The sequence below is a fragment of the Triturus cristatus genome, chromosome 5_2 (assembly GCF_964204655.1).
Source record: "Triturus cristatus chromosome 5_2, aTriCri1.1, whole genome shotgun sequence".
NCBI classification, from domain to species: domain Eukaryota; kingdom Metazoa; phylum Chordata; class Amphibia; order Caudata; family Salamandridae; genus Triturus; species Triturus cristatus.
Window position 1 is genome coordinate 331,282,166 of NC_140588.1, and position 19,863 is coordinate 331,302,028.

The 19,863-nt window shown below is 42.6% G+C and overlaps 1 protein-coding gene across 6 annotated transcripts in view; it reads right to left on the reverse strand.

The window, feature by feature from the left end:
• KIF13A (kinesin family member 13A) overlaps window positions 1-19,863 on the reverse strand; it is a 758,668-nt gene that overhangs the window by 124,983 nt on the left and 613,822 nt on the right. For 4 of the 6 annotated variants that reach the window (XM_085607091.1, XM_085607089.1, XM_085607088.1 and 1 more), the window contains 2 exons: window positions 12,831-12,878; window positions 7,819-7,918 (listed from right to left, as the gene is read on the reverse strand). In XM_085607091.1, the coding sequence (XP_085463217.1) occupies window positions 7,819-7,918; window positions 12,831-12,878 (148 nt within the window). The remainder of the gene's footprint in view (window positions 1-7,818; window positions 7,919-12,830; window positions 12,879-19,863) is intronic. The other 2 variants (XM_085607090.1, XM_085607087.1) reach the window with 1 other exon arrangement.

The following is a 19,863-nucleotide window of genomic DNA, read 5'->3' on the forward strand; positions in this document are numbered from 1 at the left end:
GACTCCTCCCTTGGATAGTATTACGCATGTGCTTCGGCTCCATCCTCAGATTGTTTTTCGCCAACAGGGAAAGATGGAGCGTAGTAATAATAGTGAAGAAACCCATGTGTGTTGTATCTAAATAAGATAGATTGGAACAGATACAGGTAGCCGGGGAGGCGGGTGGGCGTGTGTAGATCTGGAGCTCTACATGCCAAGAACAGATGCATGCTGGTAAGTAGCATATTCCGTTCGAGGCATATGAGCTGCAGATTACACACTTTTGCATAGACTACATAGCAGTTCCCAACCTTAGCGGCGACCACCAGTATCTGTTGCAGTGGATTGAAATAGTGCTTTTAGTACAGCCTGGCCCACACTAGCTTGTTGCTTGGTTTGCACATCTACACAGTAATTTTTAGTGAAAGTGATCGGTGTTGACCATGTAGCTGCTTTGCAGATATCATCTAATGGGATGTTCCCTAGAAAAGCCATAGAAGCCCCTATCTTTCGTGTAGAGTGGGCTTTAGGGGGAACAGATAGCGTTCGTTTTGCTTTGTGGTAGCAAATCTGTATGCATTTTACAATCCACCTAGCTATCCCTGATTTTGAGATGGGGTTGCCTTTGTGTGGTGGAGAGAAAGAGACAAATAGTTGTTTGGTCTTTCTGAAAGGTTGTGTTCTCTGGATATAGTAAAGTAAGGCCCGTTTAACATCTAGCGTGTGCAGAGCCCTTTCTGCAACCGTTTGAGGTTGTGAGAAAAATACCAGTAATTCTACTGATTGGTTTAGATGAAAGGGGGAAATTACTTTGGGTAGGAATTTTGGGTTGGTACGGAGAACAACCTTGTTCTGGTGCATTTGGAGAAAAGGTTCTTGTATAGTAAGTGCTTGTATCTCACTAACCCTTCTAAGGGAAGTGATGGCTACAAGAAAGGAATATGCTACTTACCAGTATGCATCTGTTCTTGGCATGTAGAGCTGCAGATCTATGCACTGTGCATAGATCGCCATCTGGTGTTGGGCCCGGATGTTTGCAGTTTGTTTTTCCTCTTGGAAAGTCTTTGGAAGTCACGAGGTTGGTGACTCCTCCTTTGGTTCGTATTGCGCATGGGCTTCGGCTCCATCCTCAGATTGTTTTTCGCCAGCAGGGAAAGATGGAGCGTAGTAATAACAGTAAAGAAACCCATGTGTGTTGTATCTAAATAAGATAGACTGGAACGGATACAGGTAGCCGGGGAGGCGGGTGGACGTGTATAGATCTGCAGCTCTACATGCCAAGAACAGATGCATACTGGTAAGTAGCATATTCCGTTCGAGGCATCTGAGCTGCAGATTATACACTGTGCATAGACTATATAGCAGTACCCAACCCTAGCGGCGACCACCGGCATCCGTTGCAGTTGTTTGGAACAGTGTTTTTAGTACAGCCTGGCCCACACTAGCTTGTTGCTTGGTTTGCACATCTACACAGTAATGTTTTGTGAAAGTTTGCGGTGTTGACCATGTCGCTGCTTTGCAGATGTCATCTAGTGGTATGTTTCCTAGAAAAGCCATAGAAGCCCCTATCTTCCTTGTAGAGTGGGCTTTAGGGGGAACAGATAGCGTTTGTTTTGCTTTGTGGTAGCAAATCTGTATGCATTTTACAATCCACCTAGCTATCCCTGATTTAGAAATAGGGTTGCCTTTATGTGGTGGAGAGAAAGAGACAAATAGCTGTTTGGTTTTTCTGAAAGGTTGTGTTCTTTGGATGTAGTAAAGTAAGGCCCTTTTAACATCCAGTGTGTGTAAAGCCCTTTCCGCAACGGTTTGAGGTTGTGAGAAAAAGACTGGTAATTCTACCGACTGGTTTAGATGGAAGGCAGAAATGACTTTGGAAAGAAATTTTGGGTTGGTGCGGAGTACAACCTTGTTCTGATGCATTTGAAGAAAAGGTTCCTGTATGGTGAGCGATTGTATTTCACTAACCCTTCTAAGGGAAGTGATGGCCACTAGGAATGCTGTTTTCCATGTGAGAAATTGCAGCTCACATTTATGTAATGGTTCGAAAGGGGGTCCCATTAGCCTTGTGAGAACTATATTCAAGTTCCAGACAGGTGAGGGTGGTACCCTGGGTGGAATTACTCTTTTGAGGCCTTCCATAAAGGCTTTGATGGCAGGCACCCTGAAAAGTGATAGGTGCTGCCTGTTCTGTAAGTAGGCAGCAATTGCTGCGAGGTGTAACCGAATGGATGTATATGCTAGGTTACACCTTTGTAGATGGAGCAAGTAACATATGATGTGCTGTATGGACGCATTTAGAGGATTGATTGTGTTGTTGTGGTAGTAAACAACAAATCTTTTCCACTTTGCAGCATAGCATGTCCTAGTTGTAGGGCGTCTAGTTTCCCTGATAATATTCATGCAATCAGGGGGAAGGTTAAGGTATCCGAATTCTAGGACATCAGGAACCAGATCGCAAGGTTGAGCTGAGCTGGGTCCGGGTGCCTGATCTCTCCATGGTTCTGGGTTAGGAGGCATGGTGAGAGGTGTAGCTTTTGGTGTGGTACTACCGAGAGTTCCAGCAGTGTGGTGTAACACGGTTGTCTGGCCCATGTTGGAGCTACTAGGATCAGTGTTAGGGAATGCTGTTGTAGCTTTCGCACCACTAATGCAATTAGTGGGAGAGGTGGAAAAGCGTATGCAAATTTGTTTGACCAGTTCATCCATATCGCATTGCCTTTGGACAATGGGTGTGGATATCTGGCGGCGAAGCTTGGGCATTTTTTGTTGTCGTGGGTGGCGAATAGGTCTATGTGTGGATGCCCCCACATCTGAAAGAACGGATGAAGAACCTGTGGGTGAATTTCCCATTCGTGAATCTGTTGCGTTTGTCTGCTGAGCAGATCTGCCACGGTGTTTTGGACGCCTGGGACATGTTGGGCCAGGAGAAAGATTTTCTGTGGAATTGCCCATCTCCATATGCTCTGTGCTAATTGAGAGAGCTGTGGAGAGTGTGTGCCCCCCTGTTTTTGAATGTAGTACATGTCAGTCATGTTGTCTGTGCGAATGAGGACTGCCTTGCCTGAAATCTGCGTCTGGAAGGATTTTAGGGTTAGGAAGATTGCCAGTAACTCAAAATGGTTGATGCGGAGTAACTTCTGTTGTGGCGTCCATGTGCACTGTACTGTGAGATGTAACAGATGAGCTCCCCAGCCGGAGAGCGATGAGTCTGTTGTCAGGATTATTTGTGGAACCGGGTCCAGGAACGGTCGACCTCTGGAAAGGTTTGTGGTGTTTCACCACTGCAGAGAGCGATGGGTGCGACCGTCTACCAACACCAGATCTGTCAGTTGCCCCTGGGCCTGGTTCCACTGGCGCGCTAAGCACTCTTGGAGTGGACGCATCTGGAGTCTTGCGTGAGGCACTATGAAAATGCAAGAGGCCATCATCCCTATCAGTTGCATAAACACTCTTGCTGGAAGAGAGTGTTGAGGTATGAATCTTTGACGCAAAGCCTGAATGCTTGCACCCTGGCAGGATTGGGGTAGGCTATGGCTTTTGAGGTGTCTATGGTGGCACCGAGGTATTGCTTTATGTGGGATGGTGTTAGCTGGGATTATTGGTGGTTCACCGTGAAGCCTAGCTGGTGAAGTAGTTGGATTGTAGTGGCGGTGTGGTGTACACATTGGTTGTAGGATGTGGCTTTTATGAGCCAGTCGTCCAAATATGGGAAGACGTGAATGTGCTATCTTCCGAGGTGTGCCGCCACTACCGAGGTATTGCCTTACTGCTCGACCAAGCTACCACTTTAGAGAGTAAGGTTATATCTAACTTTAACCTCTGTTAAACCCTTGGGGTCTGTGGACTCTGTACACCCTGTACCTATTAAGGAACAGTATATACAGAGCCACTTTCTCACAGAGATGACCTCCTGTTTTAGTAATGTGGAATGTTCTTGTGACATTGGGCATTGCCTGGGTGGAATGTTTGGGGGGGTAGATGTCAATTCTAGGCAGTACCCTGAGCGAATAATTTGGGTCACCCATTTGTCTGAGGTGATGGTCTCCCAGACCTGAAGGAAATTTTGTAGCCTGCCCCCGACCGGAGTGGGATGGTCTGGAGGGAGCGGGGGGAAGTCATTGGGTAGGCAGTGTGGCAGAGCGGGCGGTATTTGTTTTGCCTCTGCCTTTATTGTTATTGCCCCTATAGCCGCCTCTTTGAAAACCCCTTGTGAAGGTGGACTGAGCAGGGGATTTGTAGGAAGTTGACGCACTATCTGAGGATTAGCCTCTAGCTGTACCCCAAAAGGAAGAGCGCCGAAAGGAGCGCCTAGGAGGGTGTGACGGCAGGGCTCCCATAGATTTCGCCGTATCTGTGTCCTTTTTCATTTTCACGAGGGCCTCATCCAACTTTGGGCCGAATAGGTGTTCTTGGTCAAAGGGATGATTTAGGATGGAGGCCTGTACCTCAGGTTTGAAGCCTGATACTCTCAGCCAAGCATGGCGACGGAGGAGGATGCTAGTGTTAATGGCCCTGGAGGCTGTGTCTGCTGCGTCTAAGGCACAGCATATGGAGGTGTTAGTTATAGTCTTACCCTCTTGAATCAATTCATTGGCCCTATTCTTGTATCTCTCTGGGAGGTGGTGCATTATGGTTTCTAATTCATCATAATGCGCTCTATCATATCTGGCCAATAGCGCTTGAGTGTTGGCGATACGCCACATATAGTCTGCCTGTGATACCGTACGCTTTCCTGACGCGTCCAGTAGCTTTGACTTTTTGTCAGGTGGTGGTGCTTCGCCTGATGCCTAGGAGTTTAACCTCTTCTGTGCAGTGGAAACCACTAGGGAATCCAGTGGCGCTGGCCCTTTGATATAGGCAGGATCTGTGGGGGCAGTTTTGTACTTTTTCTCTATGCGTGGGTTAATGGCCCTAGCCCTGACTGGGTCCTTAAAAACCTCTGGCGCATGTTTTATCCCCCCCTTGAGCATAGGTAGTATGGAGGTAGACCTATGTGCGGTATCAAAGGTGTCGAGGAGGAAATCCTCCTCTACTGGGTCAGTGTGTAGCTCTACCCTGTGATAATGTGCCGCCCTCTGAAGTAGGTGGTGGAAACCTAATGAGTCTTCCAGTGGAGATGGCCTGGAAGGGTAAAGGTCATCTTGAGGGATGTCTGGAAAGTCTGGATTATTGTAGTTGTCCCATGGGTCTGGGGATCCTGTAGGGGTGGGGTCTTGGGGCACATCCCCTGGATCGTAATATGGGTCCCCCTGATCATCATCGTCTGGAGACGGGGTCGGTGAGCAATGAGGTGGGGGTGGAGAAGGCGGAGGGGGCGGAGGAGGAGAGGGTGGAGGAGGTGGAGGAGGTGGGGGAAGGCATTCTAAAAGGGGGGGTAGCAGAGTCCTTCCTCTTTGGAGGTGGAGGCGGAGCCGGTTTGTCCAAATGTCTCTTTTTAGAAGAGAGTGCCAAATGTCCAGTTTTTGGATCCTTGGTAAGAGTCTTTTGCAAGGGATCCAGTGTAAACAGTTCCTGTGACAAAGTTTGTTCCGTCGGCGCCAAAGGTTTCGAGGCCGATGACTTTTTAGGCTTGTCTGTCCGTGCTTAGCACTGGGCTTGGGAACCTCAGATTTCTTGGTCGGCGCCGAGGTGGGCTTCGGCGTGGAAGTGTCGGTGTCGAGGGCCTTATGGGGTTTGGTTGGTACCGAAAGGCTGGGTTTCGACACCGAGGACTTTGGTGCGGAGCTCGGTGTCGAGGTAGAGGCTGGTCTCTTTTTCGGTGCCGAAGTGTGTTTCTCGGCACTGCTGGAGGGCTGGCTCGAGCCCGAGCCGCCGGAAGGCTTATGTGGCTTCTTCACCGGGCCCGAAGGTGGGGTGTTTGAAGCAGTGTCTTTGGTCTTGCCTAGGCCCGGAGGCGAAGGCGTGACCCAAGCCTTTTTGGGTGTCGGCACGGGTGCGGAAGGGGGTATAGTACTCACGACCCTCTGCGCCGGGGTGATGTCCTCCACATCTGAGTCGTCAGCTTCGGAAGCACTGATGAGGTCCTCTTCGGTGTGCTGCTGTCCCGGATCTTCGACCTCGTCCCCGAAGAGGTCGACTGGAACGGAGGTCGGGGAGTGCGCCATGTTTCGTCTGGCCCTTCGATCTCGAATAGTCTTTTTCGATCTGAAAGACTTGCAGGCTGGACAGTCTCGAGCCTCGTGTTCAGGGGAGAGGCAGAGGTTGCACACCTCATGAAGATCGGTGTGGGGGAATTTGGACCCACATCGAGGGCACTTCTTGAAAGGAGTTCTTTTCCATCAGCCGGGACCGGAGCTTGGGTAGGCCCGAAGGCCGCCGTCGACGACTGGAATCGAAGATGTGTCGAAGAGAACGTGATTAAGGAGATCTGGATCTGAACAATACCGCGATGAGCGAGGATTCCGCTTCGATCGTCGAACTGGAAATGTTCGGAACCGGAGCGCGAAGTGTTACATCCGAGCCCGATGGCGGAAAAAATCAATCTGAGGATGGAGCCGAAGCCCATGCGCAATACCATCCAAGGGAGGAGTCACCGACCTCGTGACTTTCAAAGACTTTCCAAAAGGAAAAACAAACTGCAAACATCCGGGCCCAACACCAGATGGCGATCTATGCAAAAGTGTGTAATCTGCAGCTCATATGCCTCGAACTTAAAGCTTTCCATTCATCTACCTTAAAAAAAGCTTTCTAGAAATAAACATTCTCTTCATTGCGACTCCTTAGGCTTTTAGAGACCACAAATTTGGCAACAAAAATGATGTCAAACATTTATTAATAATTTTTCCATTCCGCACTTATGCAATTTATAATAAAATAAAAGGCATAACATTGAAATGCTTTTCAGCATGTGGACTGTCAGATTACATTCAAACAAATTAAGCAAACAGAAGGAGATGATGGACGGAGCACTGAAACTTTTCAGATACTCACCCCGTCACTGATCTGGGTTGAATCCATCATCGTTCTGTAGCTCACTTCGCCAACTCAGTTCAGACCCAGCTATATGCAAATCAGTCTTTGGAAACGAGCATCCTGGGCCGGTTTCGGGCTAACAGGCCTCATCAGCCACGCTATCTTGAATCGAGTGGCAAAATGAGAAAAGGACCCACGTCTGGGCATACACTCCCAACTTAGGGCGAACAAAGCAAACACAAGGAGATGATGGACGGAGCTTGTTTTTGCTTTGTTCGCCCCAAGTTGGCAGGGTCTGCCCAGACGTGGGTCCCTTGCTCACGTTGCCACTGGATTCAAGCTAGCCTGGCTGATGAGGGCTGTTAGCCCGAAACCGATCCAAGGATGCTTGTTTCCAGTCCAGGGAAGACATGGCTTGGCAGTTTGGGCTGGACTGTTCCAATGAGGCACAGGGTCAAGACTGATTTGCATATAGTTGTGTCTGAACTGGGGTGGCGAAGTGAGCTAAATAACGATGATGGATTCAACCCAGATCTGTGACGGGGGTGAGTGTGAAAAGTTTCAGCGCTCTGTCCATCATCTACTTGTGTTTGCCTTGATACAAACAAATTGACCTGTAAAAGTAAAGTAAAAGGAACAGCTGATCAATTATGAGCAGATATAGCTTAAACAATACCTCTTCTAATGCATTCCATTAATATACCAGAGTTCAGATAGCTCTGTAAGAAAATGCACATAATCTTTAGATTAGCCAGTAGAATATTGAGGGCACAGAAAAATCAACAATATTTGCATGAGCATGCCCGCCCAGTTGAGTTTAGAAACAAGACAGCCAGTCACAACTTGCCCAGAGGCGTTTCACATGTTCACTTTGAGATATAGTACATCTTTGATGGAAGTGGATGCGTCGTGAGATCTACAAACCTTGCTTATTGATTATTTTCTGAATGTGCTCGTCTAAGTATTCTTTCCGCTTTAATAGTGCATCTGACCACCGCTCCCTTACAGTGTTTAAATCTTCCTCCTGGTGAGGGTGTGGAACACAGGAAAAGAGGTTAGTAAAATTCACTGGAAGACAAAAGGAAAAGAAAATGTGTTTTTTCCACAAGAAACACCCAGCAGATTGCGAAATCGACAGCAATGCCAATCAACAGTTCTCTGTCTCTGCTTAATTAAGGTACCCTAAGGAATAATATGAGGCAGAGATTTGCTCACTGTGCCCCCATGTCACAAATCTATTGCATTTGTGTTTTTCAATTTGTTTCCAACAAGACAGCAAATAGGGGAGCATCAAAATTTGCAACATAGACAGCTATAATGAATTCTAGTCACAGAGAGGTGTTTATCCAGATAAAATGAGAACCAAGAACTGTTGAAAGGCACATAGCACCGGATGACATAATACAGTGCTCCTCCCTGACACAGTCTCTCTGTTAGACTCAAAGCCCAGCCACCAACCCCCTGCACCCTGTAACAATTAAGAGAATTAGCAGCAGTGGCCAGTACAATATTCCATGCCATTAGAAACCCACATGCAATCATGCTTTCTGGCAGTGCCACCTGTGAAAATGTTTTAATTATGGGCATTGATTCGAATCGGCAAGAAGCACGCAACAGCCCGCATGAAGTTAGTTAATTAATTCATTGGACAGACACTAAGAATGAGGGGAGCACATCCAGCGCTATCAACTGCCCTGGCCCTATTTTCTAATAAGACAGGAAAAACCTATGATTATTAAAATAAATTGTTCCACAAAGGTTACACTTAACGCAAGAACAACAGGAAAAATTATTTTCAGGGTTATTCCTCTACTCTTTGACTTGGTCTCCTTCCTATAGTGCAGTTGGCGATTGCCTGTGTCACGGGCAGGATTGAAAAGAATTTACTCAAAAAGAACGCTATCACTTTGACAGAACTGGAGCGCTTCTAGTGTGGGAGTCAGTCAGAGCATGTGATCCATCCCTTAAATTTGAGTCACCATCCACTACATACTGTTCCTACATGCTTTTTTCTGACTTGTAACATTTTAGCACAGTATACGCTGTTTGAAGAGACAGTCATGTGGGCACGGTGAAGGAAAGATTGGGAGATGCGGAATCACAATGAGTGTGCTTGGTTATAACTCTCCCCTCCTTACAAACTGGTTGGGAAACAGACTTGGGATCTACAAAAATGCTAACAGGTGGAAGACCGCGTATGGACAGGCAGGCTTCAAGTAAAAAAAGTTGCACAGATCTTACAGAATTAAAGCTGCATCTGTTCCAGAAGGTACATGAGCAAGTTGTGTTTGCAGAAAGCATACAGACTAACTACATATTTCTGCATTTCAAATGTTTATGAGGGGCGTGTCTAAAAAATGCCACTGTTGCTGACTTTTTGTCTGGTGGAACAAGCATTATATCTCTCAGGATCCTGAATTCCTTTGATGTTGTAAAAATTGTAAATGTAATGGAAAGAAAATGATAATGCTGGCATTAGCCACTTTATTGGCTGGAATAAGACCACCATTTGTGACAAACAGATGCTCAGTAAATCTGAAGAGTGTTGTTCTTTCCGGAAAAAATGTAAGAGCGTTTGAGATAAATATAATATCCAAGGGCGCTTCCGCCAAACAATCACTAGCACAGAGATGAAAGACCGGGTAGACAATTTCTAGATTTAATTAACATTTAATTAAAACCTTCATAATGAAAAAGAACCATTTGAATGGCGCCCTTTGGAAGCGAGCTCGAAGCTTGTTGTTTCATTTGCCAGAAGTAATAACAATTAAAAAAAAAAGGATGTCTTCCTAGTTACCAAATTATGCCACACAAAGCCATGTTTTTAAAGGGTTTCTGAACATGGTATGCCCAAATCGAGAGGAATGAATCTTTAATATTCAGGTCAAGATGGAGTAAGCAGATTATGGCTCTTAAAGACAGGAAAGACTTCATGGGGGAGTTCTTTATGATAAATGGCTCCTCCTCTAGAAAGGGTATTAGAGAATGTACTCATGAGTGGTGGCAGACTGGAGAAGAGGTAGGGTTTTCTCAACTCCAAAAAACACCCACTACTTTCGTCCATCTCCATATTCCATAAATACATACCTTCAAAAACTGGTTACACTGCCACAAAGGTAGGTGAGGGCTGTTAGTATGAAGTGGAAGATCTGAAATGTTTACCAACCACTCAATTAAACTGATGCGGGGGAAGCTGATGTTTCTAAAGCTTTCATAGAAAGCATCAAACGATGGTCAGTATACATGTAGTTTGATTTTTAATGGAAGACATAGGCATCAGCTGCTTTTATGCTTGACCAGGGAAAGCAGAACTTTCTCCATGGGTCGCAGTGATTAGGGTACAGGAGATAAATTCCAAAGAAGAGAAGACACTAACATTTCTTGTATTCTCATGCTCCCTGGATTGCCACCTCGGGTCTGGGTAAAACTCTGATTTCTTGTTGCAATGGGCTACTATTTTGAGATTATTTTCAAACTGAAACATTTTACCAGAATTTAATTTAATAAGATGTAATGTAGTAGCTGGCCTACCTTTGTGCCACTGTAGGATTTAAATGTTTGTTCCCAATTTAAAAAAAACACAAAGCAGATGGTGACTGATCAATGTTGAGATGATAATGGAGGAGATTTGTGATCTGAAAAGTTGCAGTACATCTTAAGTGAGGACCGCTCCAAGGGTCAGGTTAAACTAGAGAGGAAGAAAATGTCAATGGCTTCAAGTAAAACAGTCAGGATACATTTTAAAAAATAGTTTTCATTGGCAGCAGGACAGAGCAAAGCCAAGTACTGATTTTCTCCATCCATTTGTCAGAAGCTTTTTTATTTTTCTTACCTATGAACTTATACTTCCCTCCCCAAAACATGTTCTGGTTCCTGAAGGAACTTGAGATTTTATAGCCTTATTGCCTAAACCCTTAAGGAAAGATTTAAGCATCTTTAGAGCACGTCAAGATGTATTTTACATAATCAGTCCATTGAACACCAGACTAATCAGGTATGGCCGAGAGTAAAGTAATGGCAGTGGTACATTTGAGGGGAATTATACAACCTCTGGAGGCATTTGGTAAAGACTCCATGAGCATCTTTGGAGGATGTGGTACAGTGAGCCTGACCAACTTCAGGATGCGGCACGTCAGTACAAGATGGCCTAGTACTGATATGCATTGATGACAGGCATACCATGCCTGGTACTGAAACCTCTTGCTGAAGCTCAAGAGCTTCAGTCTAAGAACAAAGTTGAGGGTCTCTTTTAGTACTGGCCCTCAAACAACATCTCGATTTGAAGTCGTTCATCAGGGACATTGGATGATTTCCAGCAGATAAAACAAGAGAACTCACTAAATTGTGGTTCCCCAAGCACATGACATGAGTTATGTGAAGGTCAGTCCCAGAAAACTACTTTCAGAAAAAAAATGCACTATTTGAAACCTATTTGAAATGAAACGCACGGCAGAGGAAGGCAGAATATTAACAAATGCCCCTTCATGGAAAAAGACGGCACCATCCAAAAAGGAAAATCACTGCAATAGATACACCTGCATCTGTCCTGGTAGGTGGAAATAAGACCAGTATATGACAGTTGGTGAGGCATTTTTAAAAAGGAAACATGCACACAGAGAGACACTTGCACATGGAGGGCTCCAAAATTCCTGTAAGTGAAAGCATTCTTTTACAAAAGTTCAGTTTCTGTTCCAGTCTGTGGCACATGTAGGAGGGTAAAAAACAATAGCCATTCAATTGTGGGATAATCATTTGAAGTGATAATGTAGGCACCCTTTTATTAAAACGTGGCGTAACTTTTCAGGAAGCCTATCAGGATGAACCTTGCAAACAACTGTACACATTGAACAAGAAAATGTCCGGAGACATGCACCGTCGTACATATACAAGCAGTGAAGCCCAGAACTCCAAGCTACTGCCATCAGGACGCAAATACAAAACACTATTTGCTCTGTGTTTTAGTAACCAATTCATTTGATAGGTCTCAGCACGGAAGTTGTGAATTACGGCTCCGCAGATAGATGAACAGCAATACGTTCTGAAGTCAAGTCAATAGAGCTCCTGAAAGCAGACAATACACACTCACTGCAGTCAGTAGATGAACATACAAGGTATCCAGGCTGGATATGCACTTTCAAATCTGTTTGCCAGGAGGATTCCACTACTATGGTACAAATCTCTGCGATACCCTCGGTGTGTACAATTACTGGTAGCTGAACTTCAGAAGCCTTTTCAATGTGGCCATGGCTGTAGTCACAAAGTGGATAGGTGGACCAAAATAGTGGAAGACTTTGGATATCTCTGACAAGCTGAAATATGCCTCACCACTGACTTTATAGGTTGGCAGACCAATGCTGGCCATAAGCTCTTTTATTTATTTACAGGAATATGCAGCTACATAAACTACATTTCGATCCACAGGATGTACTTATTTGCGGTATTCAACGGTACACTAATCATTATTTTACAAGATATCCAAAAGTGGCCAATTACCCCAAACAAAAATCCTTTTAACCAAGCATAACCTTAGTGTTAAAATAATACACTGTCACACACTTTGTGAAAATCTGATAACAGGTCCATGTTATTTTGCTACAACTCAGCAAACAAGTTGTCATGGTGTGTGATTGGCGTTGTGGTTATTATAGAAATGCTTATGACAATGATCAACAGGTAAAAGTAGTATGTAAATCTGAGTTATTTTGTCAGAAGCTTTGGCACTAGAAAGTGACTGATGACATTTGAAAGTAAATCACCAAAGTAAATGGAAGAAGAGTGACTGGGGAACATGTTTCTGGGGTATGTGAGTTAATCAGGTTAACTGCTTGCTTTAAAGCCAAACGTTCTTGCTTTGATGCCCTGGAGCACTTTCTACGTGCTGACCCTTAGCAGAGAAGTGCCCCATGCCACATGATTGACAGCAGCAGCAATACTACCTGATAACTATCCATATCATCATCACCACCACCATCATCATCATCTCTCTGGTAGGAAAAAATAAATCTTGTGAACACAAAATACATTCACCTTTGTTGAAGACTGGTGAGAACAGAACACAATAAAGCAGGAGAAAGTATTTGCCAAATGTTATCAACTAATGCAACAATTCAAGAAAATACTAAAAACAACCATAAAAATGTTCATTCTAAATGCTTGCTTATTATTGCAGTCTATGGCACATGCTGCCATTTAACGTAGAACAGATCCGCTTGACACAAAAAAGGCAACTTGTCTGTAATTGATAGGATAGCATTACAGTGTCACCAAAACAACTGTTGCTAAACGTTGGAAGAAGAAATAAGCATTTTGTGGATGGATTTTTTTACCCTTCCCCTTTTGGCCACTATTAGAGTCCATTTGTTCCTTGCTTTGCTCCCTTGTTCATCTTAATCTGATTGGCGAGGCACTGGAAATAAAGAAGGGGAAAGTCACAGGACAAAGGGAAGGAGGGCAGTATGGAAGAATGACATGAACCCATTTGGTTGCAACTCAAAACTGTAACCTAAAACTACTAATGGTTCGAGTAAGAAGCCTTCTTTTATTTGAGAAGCTTGGAAGTAAAACACATGCACAGTGTTATTGATTATTAGCCATTGGGTATATAGGCAATCTTTTATGAAAATAATAGGCTTGGTTGCTTTAATGAAATGTGGCCATCCTGTGCTCCTTCCTAATGGCAAAGTTGTACGGCAAGACTGCAGCAACAACTTGAGATACCTAGGCAGGAGCATGCGGGCAATAATGCTCCTGTTTCTCCTTACTACTTCAAAGAAAAGTGATACTAGCTGTTCCTGGCAGGTAGACAGCCGTGCCTCTGCGACTAACGAATGTGTTTAGCTTCTGTAAAGTAGGTCAGGACATAATTTCCTGCCATTTTGTTAAATTTTCATTATGTATTATCTTTTGTACTGATTTTAATTAAGTGTGCAAGAATGTATTAATTTTTAAATTCTTTTTATTAAACCAGCTCATGACGTCATTAAATAGGTTGTGAATACACATACAAATTGGGTTAAGGTTAACAATAGCGTTATTACATGGTGGAGTCGCGGGAGTACAATTACATTAAAGTCTCTTCTGCTGTACTTCCTTGGGCATGAAGCGGACTGCGTCCCGTTCACAGTTTTCCGCGGAGGCTCAAAGGGTTTCATGCCAGGAGACTCATATTCCCCTATATTTTTGCCAAGGAGACCATATTGTTTCCCACTTTTTCAAGCATCCCCTGCTTTTATATATTACTTCTTCCCCTTGGTGCAATAAATTTTGATTTGAAATAAAATATAAATTAAAAATATTGTTAGCCTCAAGTAAGTATCAACCTCTTCCAATGGAGACTTTTCATCTACAGGTTCTCCCTCCGTGTAAAATTTAAAAGGCAGCCCAAGCACTGTTGGACAAGTGACCTCTTTCCTGTTTGAATAAGTTGAAAAAGGTCTGAGACCTGCAGAACACTCTAGGCTCTACACAGGTCTTAAGATTCGTACAGTAGTGCTTTGCAAATTATGGAGGCCCTTTTTTGCTACCATTCAAGTCTGAACCAACACTTCCCAAAGGAGAGCAGTGGTGACTAGAAGAACATTGCTGCAATGATCAGTAAAGAGTTTTCGAGGGCTCACACCTCACATCTCGAGCAGCAGACACTTTTAGCTGCTCCATTCTCTCACACAAAGACAGTAGGATCCAACCCTATGAAGAACTTTCTGTTGACTTACAGGCTAAAAGTCTTTCAGAGGAAAAAACTATTTAAATGCGCTTCTATCTTCAATGCATAGAAGAGAAAAGAATGCTTTATTCCAAAGTCTGATTCAACTGCAACTAACAAGACGGCTTAGCATTTACAAATACTTACCTTCCAAAGTCATTAAAGAGGCAGGGAAAAGCAGCACCCTCATTTTATTTTATTTAAATATTCAAACAAACAGCTGCTCTATCGCAAAATTAGCATTACATCTGTGAAATATACAAATTGGATCATAAACAAGTTCTTCTAATAGTTCGATACAGTTTTATTTGGTGTGCATGCAGTCCCTTACATCCATCGTCACCTTGACATACTTTGCTGTTTTGATGTGGGATAGAAGTGGAGATGCATATTTAGCCGAAACAAATAAATATCTTTTTTTCAGTGAGATCAGATTCCAGAAATAATGAGACTGAATGGAGAAACTGTGACATTTTTTATTATTTTTGGTAGCATATAAATTAGTACTCTTGGTTTAAATTACGCAAGACGCAAGGGCCTATAACTCATCATCATTTATTGAACTGGTCTTAACCAAATTGATCAACTGAAAAAGAAAATTTACCAAGACCTCTGCAATTAAACTTAAACTTGCTTTTTGAGAAATGAAACGTCATTAAGGCTGCTTAATAAAAGATTTGCAGTCAGCATTGTCATAAATGCATCACTGCCACCTTGATTGGCTGACAGAATGGTTTTCCGAGTCCGGAGTTATACTTATTTCAATGTCAGTTATATTTCTGTTGTGAAATTAACGGTCTATTTATTGTTTTTAGAGTAGTCAATGTCTAGCAAAACCTGCTTCTAGTAGACCCATGCAAGTTGTTTTCCACAACAGGCAACTGAATTTCAGGACTTTGTTACGTTTTATTATTTTGGCCTCAAACATATGCTGAGTGCCTCAAGGTATCCTTTTAGAGCGATTACATTTTTTCTTTAAAAAGGTAAGGATCAAAACCTGTCTGGCTGATTCTGCAACTTTTGCATTTTTTGGGTCTGTGTTCGGGAAGTTTAGAATAAACTACATTACTGCAGTTTAGCCGTGGCGTTGCTAAATATCTTGCCAATTCCACAGAATTAGTGGAGTAAAGGAAAGATCTTCTGGCGCAAGGTCAGCTAAGGCCCATGGCCACAGCATTTATTTCTAAGCAAACATACTGATGGTTGTAGGTGATGGTTGTCCCAGACTTTGTGGCCTTTCAAATGAAATGGCTTTCAGGTCTGTTCTACTGAACCCAAGGATCCCTGTCTTTGGTCCACTCAAGCAAAGAAAACTTTCTTGCATTCAGTAGTAGATGTGGTTAAGGCAGTGAGAGATTTTGTTTCAACAAACTTGTTCAATCAAATGTTCTTCTGGATAGATCATACATTGGAAATGGTACCGGATGCTGATTTAAGACATGGGCCAAGGGTCACCAGAATAAATTGACCAGCAATGGCAAGAGTGCTGAGTCTTGTGATATTTACTACAACACTTTTGAATATGATGCAGTCACAGATCAAATCTGTACGTGTTATGATTGAGAAAAAAAGTCCATATCCAAATAAGAACTCTGCCCATTGATCCCTGTCCCTGGAGCTTGTTCGGTAGTACTTTATGATCAATTGCGTAACATGCTACTAAAAGTTTGAGATGTATTGTAAATGATGGCTGATCTTGGTTCACTGAGGTGAGGCTTTCCACTCTGACATTGGCCAATTCAGTTTTCCGGCCTCTTATATGTCTAAAACCTGGCTGTTGGCCGAATAGAAGAGTGTTTTGTTCCACATAGTTGTGTAGTTAATATTTGACTTATTGTCCACAGATTTTGTGGAGTAAAGGCAGTTTAGAGACTGGAAAGTGATAACTAGGATGTTTCTTGAATAACTTTGAGACCGAAACTTCAAGGATCAATAAATTAAGCACAAATGAAGTGCAGGGGAAAGATGTGATCATCTGTGTCCTGCAGACTGCAGTGCATGTATAAAGCTTAAAGCTTTGGTCTTGAGTGCTAGACTCACATGCCCCCTGTTCCCAATGACTGAACACCATGAGCAGCACCAGTAGAGTAGGTGAGTGTTAAAAAACAGGTACAATGGTTTATGCATTGAAGTAGAAGCTCTTTAATAGCTCTACTCAGTGAACACAAGTGTCTGGGATACTGGGCCAGATGAACAATCTTCACCACTTGCTAGAATCCCAGAGGAGAGATTTAATACAGATCCTTTTCACATTGTCCACAGAGACGTAAACCCACACTGCACCAGAATAATGGGCAATTATAAAAATCCTTATGTTAATGATGTGCCTTTTTTCAATGTTCCCCCTGCAACTAACACAATATCGCTGATATAAAACATATTGGCTCTGATCTTACAGCACTACTTTCTATCAATTGCTACCTCTGAGACCCTCAACAATATATTGAACTTACAAGATATCTTGAAGTAGGGTCTCAAAAAACCCTGGGAAAAACACTGTAGTCTGGTCTCAAACCGCACTTGGAGACCAATATCCCTTACAATTGTATTACCAGAAACCAACATAAGTGCTTGTGCCCCAATTAATGCAGAGAGAGGTATGAAAAACCACCTGCACTTTGCACCCGGTGGCACAAAAACAAATCCAAATCAATGCAAATGTCTCAAATACGAAAATGTGTCTATTTAGACTAATAATATATGCATGCAATCATCTGTCTGATATAAGCAAAATCTAAATTTAGATATGGAGGTCAAATCGCTATGTTTGCTGAATCGGCGCTTGCTTTGAGTAAACTATTAGTTGTGTTAAGTATGCACACATGCAATTGTTGGGACTTTTTTACACCTCTCACATATGAAGCGATTATACCAAGTGAGGATTTTAATCATGGATTAATTAAAGCTCTTTCAGCATTAACATATCAGCCAAAGCTAGGTGAATTTCGAGTAAAACAACGACTTAAGCATAAACTAAATTCTCTGGACATCATCTTCTGCACCCATAGGTTCGATTTGCAATAAAATGGCTACAATGAAGGGACCACCCCCTACTTTGGGGGCAAAACTGAAATAAAGCAAGGTACACTATGAACATGTGTGACTTCACTTCTCTTGAAAATCTGACCTCTCGAATGGTGGCAGTGGTACTTGCAGGGCTTTACAATTGAAACATTTCTGATTTACCCCTGATATGAACAAAATGAAAATCTAAACTGAAAAAAACAAATACGTTCCTTACGACTAACTGGCCAACTGCCAAAGGCTTTGATTTCAAATGCCATACATCAGGCAGATTAAAGACATTAGTAATGTAGAAAATCAGAGCAGTAGGAATATTTAGAAAAACTTGCATTCCATTACAAGGTGAACACAATGTGATTGTGGCCATTTAATTTGTTTTGTATTCAATGTGCAATAAGCAGTTCTCAGTTGAATGAGTTTTATAAAACAAAGATAAAAAGTCAAGCTGTGCTGCTTGAAGGAGCCACACATTCCACATGTGCTTCAATATAGAGAAAAAGGGTGTGTTATACTACCTCTTGACTGAAGAAGTAACAGTAAACGTTTTCTGAGGCCTAAATCTCAGGTATGATATGAAACTAGCTTTTACGAATGTACTCCATATATTCTACTACTAATATATTAAATGCAATAAAAACAGCCTGATAGAAAGATGGATATTACTCAGCTCTAGGGTGTGATAGCATGCAAAAGTGCAAAATAATTGTCAATATAACATGACACCTAGCCTATACAAATGTTCACAAGTATGAGTGAAGGGAATAGTGCAGTCAAATACCTTGCCTTATCTCTAAATTACATTCCTTCCAACTCCTCTACAAATGTATAGATTTGTTTTACATTTCACCACTTTTTTGAACTGGCCAAAAATAGTTTATAAACACACACATACATCTGTGTAGAAGACTTATTAACTGACAGGGTGAACAGAGAATAGTTTGCAGCAGGAAGGCAAAGGTTCTGTACATAAGTAGGACTGTCAAGAAAATAAACAAAGGCATGACTGAGATCAACTTCAGAAAGTTACAAGCCTACACAAACATGCAAGGGAATGTAAGTTTCCTCTACCAGGCATTGGCAACTTACTGCTTGAAGATGTTTTAGACAAAATCAGACCCATCGTAAGGTGTATATGTTTAGCAGGACATCTGATGAAAGGAAGGGTGGAGATCTCCATGCAATTCATCTACCCTAGTGTTGTGGGGTCATGGTACAGTTTTTTTTAAAATTGTAAAATGTCCTTTATGTTTTTTTGAGCATTTAACTTAAAGGGAGTATTTTGGAAAATGAGTAAATGGTTCCCCTCAAGCAGAATGCCCCTGAAATATTGAATCAAACTGCACATATGTCTATAATGTAATTGACCTCCTCTCACAACTGAGTTCTTTGGAAATTAGTGCAAATAGTGCCTTCTGCAGCCTGGTGATCCATCTTTAACCATCATACAAGGAGATCCCACAATAGTATAATCAAATCACGTGCTATATTGGAAATACAAAGAGTGTAAAAAACAAAAATATAAAAACTAGATTCCTCCTGCCATGCTTCAAGTATACTTGCATTTTTGTAGCCGAGTGTGGAGGCGAAGACTAAAACATCAGGAGGTTTGAATGTCCACTCAGCCCCCAAAGAGGGATGTGTGTGGATTGAAACCCAAGAAAATGTATGCAAAATAAGGGGCAAATGATGTGATTTAAGGCACACTGAACCTTTACCTTTGGTCGTAATTGTGTGGTGTGTTTAAAACAAAATTAAGTTAGTAATATTGGTGAAAATTAATAAAATGGAAATATATAATTTTACACAGGGAATCAAGTGTTCTCAGCACAGAATTGTTGCAAAAATTACTATCTATACAAAAACAAGGTCTGCAGGGCTGAAATTTGAACATTTTATTTTGAGATGTTACTATGGTGAGGGGAGTAGCTCGGGACTGCTATGGGTATGACTGAAGATTCATGGCTTCAGGCTACTGACAGACTGCCTAGGTGAAACGTACTTCTGGCCTTCAACACATTAGCACCAACATCTATTAGCAATGCTCTGACAATGTCCAACCGTTTTTCCCTGCCTAGCCCCTATTTAAAATCTTTACTTGCTCCTTCCAGTATGTACGGCTCTGAGATATATACACTTGCCCCAAATTGTATGGAAAATGAGAGCTCTCTTTTTGCATTCTGCTGCAGGGCTAACATTCACTCATCTCTTTCATTCTACATCATCACATATCTGCATTCATGAAG